General features: G+C 36.8%; 1 protein-coding gene across 1 annotated transcript in view; it reads right to left on the minus strand.

The window, feature by feature from the left end:
• The window catches only part of LOC149802826 (uncharacterized), a 349,692-nt gene that overhangs the window by 171,208 nt on the left and 167,255 nt on the right, over window positions 1-11,229 (minus strand). The window contains exon 27 of the mRNA XM_089952278.1: window positions 670-723. Coding sequence (XP_089808404.1) covers window positions 670-723 — 54 coding nt within the window. The remainder of the gene's footprint in view (window positions 1-669; window positions 724-11,229) is intronic.

The raw sequence follows: 11,229 nt of genomic DNA on the forward strand, positions 1-11,229 counted from the left end.
TTCCTTAAAATAAGTGAATGTTGCATGATGGGCCAGGTTTGGGAGCTAGAACATTGCTGAAACAACCTGTCTGTCATTATTGTCTTCTTCATTCTGTTGACCAATTTGGATGGCATGGAAGTCTAACTGTTTCAATTAAGTCTTGTAACACTGTTTCTGTGATTTGTCCTGAGTTCTCAATTACTACTATACCCCTGAATATGAAGTTATCATGCATACTTCAGCATTGCAAATTAGGTATTACTTCTCTCAGACTGACATTTTCTTGCTTGACTTTTACTAAAAACAATATTCTATTGTTGTTGTATGACATCTTTTGATTTTCAGTTTATATGATTATTAACTTGAGTGTTAGTCCTTTACTGTTCATCCTGTTAGTAACCTATAACTTGTAAGTTTCAATGTATTATCCATTTCTTAATAATTTCTGGAGAGAATTTTCACTTTATTTTATCATCCTGCAAACTTGGTTATATTTTGGTCATCTTAAAGAGTACTGTGTCCTAGTGAAACCTTGAACAACTAGCGATGGTTGTTAATTTGGTAGATAACTTGGAAAAATTGAATTTGGCTTTTGTGGGCAATTGTGGGCAATATTTGATAATATTACTCATGTTACAAAGCTAATGGGGTGGCATTATGTGGCTCTACCTAAAACTATATACATACCTGACAGTCCAGATATTTGGGTGGAAACAGCAGCCTGCATTTGTAGACTCTTCACTGCAATGAACAAATTTTAATCTGGCAGTGAATTCTTGTCCTTTTCCTTCTTGAATTTTCTTTTCAAGACCTCTCATATCAAAAGTTTTCAGACTTGAACTGATGTCAAAAGTCAGAGTTAGATCCAAATATGAATTGATTTTACCCAAAAGCTAACTAAATTCCATCACCACAGAAAAAGTTAATTTGACAGAATACAAAACCTGTACATGAAACTGACACATACCAGATGCCCTTAACATAGCAGAGGACTCTGATTAGTTAAAAGTCAACCTTTGACCTTTCATTTTTAGAAGCTTAAGTAGAGTGTCCTAAGTCCAAAACAGAAGGTCAAAGGTTGACATTCAGTACTAGGTCATCTTCAACTGTCCCCTACCTCATCAGCATGTATACAGTTTCATTCTGTAATCAAAAGATTTTACTAGATAGTGAGCAAGAACATTAACAGGTGACAGATTCACAGAAAAATTATTCCTTCATTAAAATATGCTTAATCAACATCCCAACTGACCTACCCTTCCCTCATAATCAACGCAACTATCCCATTCCTCAAGATTATTCTGTGGTTACTCTGTGAGTTTTATCACCACTGATCCAAGATCAACCAAGATCATCAAAGATCATCCAAGGTCATCTAAGATCCTCATCATGATTATCACCATCCTCATTTACTTTTTGCCTTTTCTAATGCACTTTTATTTTTCAGAAGTAATATATTATTATATATTTGTCAAGTCATATTTTAGCAGTTTTTGAATGGACTTAATTTACTTAACTGTGCATCGTTTTTACTTATAACAGATGTCTCTCATTTCAATTTAATCTTTTAATGAAAACATTTTTAAATGCATTTGTTTCTTACACATGTTTTTCACAATATAATTCACTTTCATTGATTATTGCTGGATAATTTTATCTTTAAATAGAAAGTAAATTAAAGGAGAACTACTGGATTTGTTATACAGAAAATGTAATGGAAAGAAATTAATGTAATTTTAAGAGCACTTGAAATTGAACCCCATTGATTTAATATGAGCTCATGCAAATAAAATATATTTAAACTACCATATATACTTGCTTATAAGTCAAACTGCAAATGACAAAGACCCTGGTCAGAAACAGCATAATATGCCTGCAGATTAGGGTCTATGTTGTTTGTTCTACTGATTACTCCTATCAAACTGCACACACCCAGATTTGCCAGTGCATTATGTGCTGGCAGATCTAGTATGCGCAGTTTGCAGTTAGACTCATCTCATGAGCGAGTACATATGGTATATTGATCCTATATGTTTCTTTTGACAATGATACTTTTAAAAGCCAGGGTGATGATATTTAAGAAAGATGGAGTTTGGGCTTTATTAACTTTTTAAAAAATTTCTTTTAATTCTGCTGAAAGAAATTTTGAAGACTTGATGTACCAACATTTGTCTTCCAATTAACAAATTGGTATCTCTGAGTTTATATGTGTTGATAATATTTTCTTTCTTTTCCTTTGGCATGTTACATCTTAAGTTATCAAGCCAAAAAATGTGAATATTTGTAAATTATCATGTGATTATTTTAGATGGATGAATATCAAAACAAATTTATAAGCAAATTATAAGTTGGACATTTAGATAGGAAGGAATCATTCCAGAAATCATTTATTTACAATTTATGTAGCCATGGTGTTATGAAAGGAGAAAATACAGATTGTGCTATTTGTCTGATATAAGGTAGATCTGTCTGTCTGTCTGTCTATGTATCTATCCATCTATTGTAGGACTATTGGTATAATTATATACATAGGTAGCAGGTGTTTATTTTCACCTTGGTCTTATCTACATCACACTTAAATCTGTTCCAACCAGACAAAGTCATATACTTTTCAATTCAATGATGATTTTTTTCTGCTTCTCATCGACCTATCTGATTTGTTATCAGAAACTGAAATCTCATGATTGATCTCTTAAATTGGCAAGGAGGAGAATATAGCCCCTATCTCATATTTACATATGTCAGATGAGATGGAATGACAAAACAAGTTCAACGTTAAAAGAGAATAAATTGATGAATGAACCAATACCAACTAATTATAAAACGCCTAAAATTTATCCACTGTCTGTTTTTCTAACTGATGAGAACATTTCAAAGATATGACCTTGTAAATACTAATTGTGAAAATACATTAGCACCTGTGCTTTTTACAACCTTCTAACTGAATCAGTTTAAAAACAGACAGGCAAACCAAACATTATTTGACTGTCTGACCAATTTATGCAGCACCATTAATTACCAAATTAATTAGCAGCTACATTCAACACTGAAACATCACTGTTATAAAAATCAATCAGAATTGCTGACATTTTGAACACAGGCAAGTGACTGTGTGAAAGCGGGTATAGCCTCTAGGACATTATTATAACAATCACTACTATTTGTTATGTATATTTAATTTATATTGTGTGTTTGACCTTTGTCCTTAAGTGAGGATAGTTTTGGTCCACCTGACTTTTCTCATGTTGTTTAATATATATACTAATAATTTACTTCAATGTCTAACATTGTTTATGAGTTTGATATTTTCTGGAAATGAACATGTTGACAATATTTTTGAATTTTCCATTACTTTACAGAAAATTCTATTGCGACATTGGTTAAGTGTGGATGTATATAAACAGGTTTTTGTAAGTAAAGTCTTCATTCCTGTTTTAATATCCATATTTTGAAATGTATGATCAAAGTTTATAATTGTTTTATGATATAATTTGAGAGCAATCATTTATTTAAATTATTCACTGGAATTACCAAGTGCTCTTTGACTTTTAGGACTAAAACACTACTTTGTGAATATTGATGACTCAAAGACATTCTGGATTATATCATTGTGATAAGTCAAGGCTATTGGTACGACAGCATATTCAAGACTACTGAAATTTATTTTGAACTTTCTACATTTCATTTTTGGACTTGTGACAGAAAATGTTTTGAATTTTTGCTATGTATTCTATGGAAATAAATTATCTGTTTATTTTACTCAACTTGTTGGTTTTGCTTCTTTCTGTTACATAGTTTAAGAACATAGAGTTGTAACATATTGAACAAACTGCAACAACTGACTGAAGAATTTCTATTTTTTCCTCAGACATTAGATATTACAAGTCATATGGATGAAGAGGCTGACAGACAGGCAGGCAAAGGCAATACCAAGTGCCAAACATGCAATGATGATTGAAGAAAATACAAATTCAAAATTCGCTGGAAACAAGAAACAGCGACATCTGGTGAGGAAGTGAATAACTTCCCAAAAACACTGCACATACAAGAAGAAAAAACTATCTAACTATTTTATAATATCGTGACCATACTATTTACCAATTAAACTTAAATTTTTGAATCATTCTATATCTGCAACTTTTAGCAGCCAGATCAGAGATCAGGAAAATTTAAACTCATACAGATCTTTGGAATTTTAAATTAAATCTGATCATAAAAGACCAAATCATAATATCTACACATGCAAATTTTCCAGAATTCTGCAAACATTTCAACTATCAAGCTATATTTTAATGTCATAAACACATTGACTATCAAGCTATATTTTAATGTCATAAACACATCAACTATCAAGCTATAATGTAATGTCTGACAAACACATTGACTATCAAGCTATAATGTAATGTCTGACAAACACATTGACTATCAAGCTATAATGTAATGTCTGACAAACAAGGACTACAAGGATGCATCCACCATGTACTTGTACAAGCAGAAAGGCAACAGACAATCATGCAACAACCATCAAAGCATCTTCTTGCTGCCAATAGCCAGCAAAATCCTCACCAGAATTATACTGAATCACCTTGTGCATCACACTGATCGAAGGCTACTACCATAGATCCAGTAGATCTTCAGAAAAGAACAAAGGATCACAGACATGGTGTTTGCAGAAAATCAACTCCAAGTGAAATACCCGGACAGAACTTCAACCTATCCACAGTATTCATTGACCTTACAAAATCCTTTGGCACAGACAGTCATGGGGACCTTTGGAAGATCATGGCAAAATTTGTCTGCCCAGAGAAATTCATCATTATGATTTGGCAAATCCATAATGGCATAATTGCAATGCCAGTAGCTGGTACAGGAAAGTAACATTTCCATTGGTCAGAATGTTACCACGTGATCAAAACGAATTGCATTCATTTCTGTATGAACTGTAAGGAGAACTACTTTTCCACTTCTATAAATAGAGTCATGTGTACAGCATAAGATAAACACCGCCAGTTAGGGCAGACATGAAGTAAACATTAAAGAAAAACAACATTTTAACAAACAAACAAAAAATAACTGAAACAATTTGGCTTCCATTGGTTGAAGGACTGGTATTATGATGACCTTATTGCGATCAAGCTGGACATCCCAAGTGCTATAAATAGCTACGTAACAGAAAAACCACAAAAACATGTATTACTACAGTCAATTAAGATTTCTGTTTTTTAATGATGCAAACAAAATAACATAACAAACAATTTCAATTATAAGAGTTTAACGTTGTTTTTTCTGAGTTCATCGTGGTATAAACTGTCAGTTGCCGACTCACACAGCTTACATAATGCCCTTTGGGCATTATTTGCTGTGTGAGTTGGCAACTGACAGTTTATACCACGATGAACTCAGAAAAAACAACGTTAAACTCTTACATGCTTGCTTGTTTCATGGATGATGGCAAGTCATCTGAATTTGATGGAGTCAAGCAAGTCTGTCTTCATCCTAACCATCTTCAGTATGATATTCTTTGCCATGATTATGACACTGGGATTGACATCAGATACTGGACTGATGACAAGATCTTCCAATCTGAGGTCACTTCAGATGAAGACAAAGTTACAGGAAGTGACTGTTCATGATCTTCTATTTGCTGATGACTGTTCCCTGAATGCAAAATCTGATTCTGGCATGCAACCATTTCTCTTCAGCTTGTGACAATTTTGTTCGTACAATCAATATAAAATAAACAGAGCTGATGCACTGACTTGCACCAGGAAAGCATTACTTTGAGCCCACCATCACAGTAAATAGCCAGACCATCCTGACAGGGGACAGGTTCACCTATCTCAGCAGTTCACATCAGTAATGAAACTAACACCAAAACTGCTAAAACAAGTATGACATTTAGCAGACTATGGGCAAATGTCTGGTAGTGCAATAACACTAGCCTACAGACAAAAGTTAAGGTCTACAAAGCCATTGTGTTGCCAACCATGCTGTATACTTGCAAAACCTGGATGGCAAACAGATGTCCTGCCAAGAAGCTGAACCATTATCACATGGACTGCCCGAGGAACCTCATGAGGATAAAATGGCAGACAATGAGTTTCTCATATGGGCAGACATTTCAAGCATCATGCTTTGCTGATGTAATCACAGATGAGATGGGCAGGCCATGTCACCAGGATGTCAGAAGCTACCAAAGAAGACCTACGGCAAGCTGAAGAGGGGGTACACAATCTTAAGGTTGTCAGAAGAAACATTTCAAAGATTCCCTGAAGGCATCCTTGAAACACCTCAACATTAACCCAAGTTTTCAGAGGATCACACAGAGGATCTCTCTGCCTAGTGCAGTCTCATCCATACTGGAGCTACAGAACTTGAATTGAGGAGAATTGCAGAGACAGTGAAGAAGCATGAGCAGCATGCATTTCATAAATGCAGCACATACTCTGTTGTACAAGTAAACCCAAACAGCATCTCCTGTCCAGTGTGCCACAGACAGTCCAGAGCACATATTGGGTCCTCAAGCTTCTAAGGTGACTGATCCTGCACACTCCTGGGATCAAAGAGTGTCCATGTGAGAAGAGAAAGATCTTCCCATCCAAGTCCAAAGGGACCCAGAGAGGAAGCCTGCATATTGAGATGGGGAGACATCCTCCCTTTATAAGTAAGACAGCTCACAGCAAGGTCAAACACCCCATCATTCCAGAGATAGCACAGTGGACACCCATCTGTCCATCTGCAGCATGTACATTGCAGGTAGTGTGGGAATCTCATTGGGGCTTCTCATGTCCCCATTTTTTCCCACTCTTCTTAAATATAGTTCATGCAGAGAATGTCTGAAAATGAGTAGTAAACAATATAATGAAAATAAAATGCATCTCTACTTCCCAGGTCACTCAACTTGATGACAATACTTTATCGATAGATATAAAGATCCTGAGTGGTGTGAGACTTGGAAACACACCAATCAGTAAATACAGTACTGGAGCTGAGTATTCCAATTAAATGGGGAAACACATGCATAAATAAAAGACCAAGAGGGAGTGTAAGTGGACATTTCTAAGGTGATCATTTCTGACAATAACGCAATTTGCTGCAGGCAGCTACTGCTAACACAGCAATGAGTTAAGCACTGGAAATTATAAAACCAGCAAGATGTGATAAAATAAATTTAAGGTGTGTGACTATTCTAAACATACAAAAACAAAAATGTTGGGGGCTTGTGGAGTTTAAAATTAATTTTAATGTTGCAAAATACCTGTTGCTATTGCATATAAGTACTTTTCTGGGAGGAAAATACCTGATAGAATGACAAAAATTCACTTTTCCCATTAAGGAAAAAATAATACCAGAACACTGGATCAGCCATGTGGGAGAATCCTATACAATCTGGGCATGCACAAAGACCTTTGTCATTATTTTGAGGGAGCAGCTTAAGTTTGGATGAAGACCAAGCTTGGTCACTATGAACCAACAGCATCACATGTCTAGTCTGAGGTACTCTAGACTGTCATTGTGAATCAATTGATCATTAAAATATTGAAGGATTGGGATACCCAATGACTTTAAATGGGCTGCAACTACTCCTGACACTGTTAAGAGCTCTGGGTGTGAAGGCTAGGCCAAATGGGAGAATTGGAAGAACCCCCTATCCAAACAAATCTGAGGTACTTCCTGTGTAAATGAAAGATAGGGATTTGAAAGTATGCATCATGAAGATCGATGAAAACCACTCAATCAAAAGATCATAAGGCATTCTTGGGTGAGGCTGTGGTCTCCATCATGAATGGTTCCTCCAGCAGAAATCTTTTTCAGGAGGATTTATTGATAATTAAAGAGACTTTCCCTTTTTTGGGAACCAGGAAAAGAAGGGCGCAGACCTTGTCCTTTAACTGGACCAGAGTTAACTGGTAGAAGCAATTGGGGGACCTTACAAGAGGATCAAGATCCCAGAACTGAAGCTGCTAACGATTTCTTATAATAGAATCGACCCAATTATCAACCATTTTGCCTGACCAAGCCTGTGAAAAGAGCTTTAGTTTGGCACCAATGGAACCAAATGAAAAGGCATGGTTTGCATGAGAGGCAACAAGTCATCAGGGCTGTCCACCCTTGCCCTTACCTCCAGAGGGGCAGCCCACAGAAAGTTCTTACTGTGCTTTAGTAAAGCCTTGGAAGTATTCAGTGCCACATCCCTTTGTAGTTGGAGAACCTCCAATGACAAGGACAATACATGCCTAGAAGGTTTTTGCCACTGCTTCCAACTAACAATAGACAGCAACTGATAGCAGATATTCCTCCTTCAGCAGGCTGAATGAGACTGCTGAAAAGAGGTCAGCATGTGAGGCTATGGCCACTAATGACCTAGCCATTTGTTCTAAGGATTCCAATAATTTCACTGGAAGGAAAACCCAGGTCCCCCATAGAAATATCGGCTGCTTTTGCTTCCAATCTGGGAGGTTTAGAGGGCCAGACAGAAGCATGAATCTTGTAGCCAGAAGCAACAAGGTCATAATGTAGACCACCCTGTATGTTGTCTTTCAAAAAGCTTGGCCCTTGATCAATGTTTGAGAGAGCTCCTTGATCATATTGGTAAGGAAAGAGCAAGAGATCCAGACTAAATTTTGCCACAGAAATTTTCTCATAACTGGAAAGAATTTTTGAGTCACCTGAAACTAAAGGTTTGGGACACAGATTGTTAGGCAAGATGCAGTAACTTCAATTCACTGTTTTATCAAATGACTAGGATTCCTCCTCCTCTGTCTTCTTAACCATAAGGTTGAGAAAGGGTAGGGGATCCAAAGGGAAAGGGTACCACACAGGTCTGCTCTGTGTCAAACTGGAAAGCTTCAACAAAGACAAAAAGGACATCTTCTGCACTCTCTTCTGGTAGGTAGAGCCACATGACCCAGTGTCTCTCTGCTTAGGGGAAGACTTGGCAGGAGGAGAAACTTGATCTAGCAACTCCTCCCATGGAGTTAACAGACTGTTTAAAGTAGTGGCCTCCAATTGTGGTTGAAGCTGACTCTCAGTCTGCCTAGAGCATTTGGGGGAAGAAGGTCTATTCCCCTTCATCTTTTTATACCCATCCTTGTAAGATGAAGCCTGCAGTCATGATCTCACTACTATGTAAACCAGGTCCAGAAGTCCATGACTGCATGTAGGGAAAGGGCCAATCCCTTCCGTGCTGAGAAAGGCCCCACATCCCATACAGACTGAGACAGATAATAGGTAAGGGGGGTATGCTGATCTGATCCCCTATCATAATCTGGTGTCTGTAAGCCAATTCTCAGTGCCTTGTGGAATGAAATGGAAGTCTGGAGAGAGTGGGGGATCAGCCTGATCCTTATCTCTATATCATAAGGGATCCAAAGACACATGCCCAGTGCCCAGCACCTAGTACCCAGTGCCTGGTCACTGGACATGTTACTCATATCTGTAGAAGATCCATCCCCTGATCTGTGCACTCCCTTTCTCAGGGGACTTGATTACATTACCAACTGTGGCTCATTCTCTATCCTAGTGGTAAAGAAAGGGTACTGACCCTCCTCTTTGGTGGGTATTACTAGCTCTCTGCCATCACCAAATGGGGATGGTGCTGTCCCTCCCACTCTGGAAGGTACAACCCCCTCTCTACCCATTTATACCTTCTTTTGGGAGTGGGTCCACTAATGAGATTTGTGCAAACTTTTTTTAAGACCCAAGGGACTCTGAGAAAGAGACCTGAAAAACTCTGACAAAGAAGAGGATGCCTTCTTTCTTGCTTGGTAGGTTTGTCAATTCTATGTGAGATCCCATATCTTGTCAGACCAAAGACAACAAAATGGACAGTCATCTGTCCTCTACCAGCATGTATAAGATAAACAAGTGGGATGCATGTTCCAGGGGGCTCCCACCTAACCACATTATCTGCACCTTGTTTAGACATTATTCCTAAAATAAAGCTGCAGAAAGAAGATTTGATATATAAATAACTTCTGGGTTAGTATACACTAGGTAAAGCATGGACTAAGTCTACTCTAACATGCTTTGTTCAGCAAAAAGACTCCTTATATGGGTGTTTCACTATGATTCAATGTTAAAAGAGAAGCAAAGCTAAGTTTTCAGGACAGAAAAAAAACAATAAATAAGTCAACCAGGCTTCATAACAGCAAGGGACTACTAAAAATAAGCCACAAAAAAAATAGCAGATAACAACTGCTAAGTATAAGGAAAAATTTCAGGAAGGCAATCCAAAACTATTATGGAAAGAACCAGAGTTTGATAATGGACCACAAAATATTAAGTGAAGAAATGGTGTGCAACCTGCTTACCATGTGTAAAAATGTCACAATATAGGTAAAGTAAAAAAAATGACTGGCTGTTATTAAGTCCATAGACTGCAAAATGCAAAGATAAGGAAATCTAAATAAATTACTTACCCTCTGCTGCTTGGAACTTGTTATTTTTTAATACAAATAAAACTACCAATTTGAAATGCTAACACCCTTAGAGAGGAAAAATAAAATGCCCAGATGTACATAGTATGTAATGAAAAAACTAACATGAGAGCCTAATTAAATGGTTAAAAAAATTTATCAGGGTATAATATTAACATGCACGAAGAATATAGCACACAGGATGATTAATAATATTTGCTAATTGACCCATGAAAATGGCAGCTAATCTTCTTTACGGAAATGATGTTGAACATTAAAATTTGGCGACTGAAAAATACAATGACGAAATACAAGCATTACTGGGATATTTGGAGTTCTCTCACTGGGCTGATTTGGTGTTCTGGAAGATCATTGTTGACCCAAATGGATGGACAGATTAGTTTCTTCATTTTGTCCTCAAAAAGTACTAGCATAGCAACAGGCGTGGAGTAACTGATTGCTAAACCTGGTGTGCAACCCCCTTATGCAAGACTAAACTCACTTAAAATCATAATCAATGAAGCATTAATCAATGTTCACTAATCATAAAAAAAGAAAGGCAGACAAAGAGGTATCTAAAGTGTCAGCAATAAAAGGGAGACAACCCAATACAAAGAATAAAACAAATATTAATTATGAATGAAGATATGTGGGATGGTGGGTGGTGAACGTTAAACAGGGGCACTGCTAAAACTGAAAAAAAACTCACAAGAGTTTAAAGCAATACATGAAAAAGTAATAGACGGAGCAAATAACTTTTGAGAATTACAGAAACCCTGTTATACTGATACAGATAATTCTGTCCCATAATATCTAAGCTACATACAGG

Source organism: Sinohyriopsis cumingii, chromosome 3 (genome assembly GCF_028554795.1).
Source record: "Sinohyriopsis cumingii isolate HCF-2022 chromosome 3, ASM2855479v2, whole genome shotgun sequence".
Taxonomy (NCBI): domain Eukaryota; kingdom Metazoa; phylum Mollusca; class Bivalvia; order Unionida; family Unionidae; genus Sinohyriopsis; species Sinohyriopsis cumingii.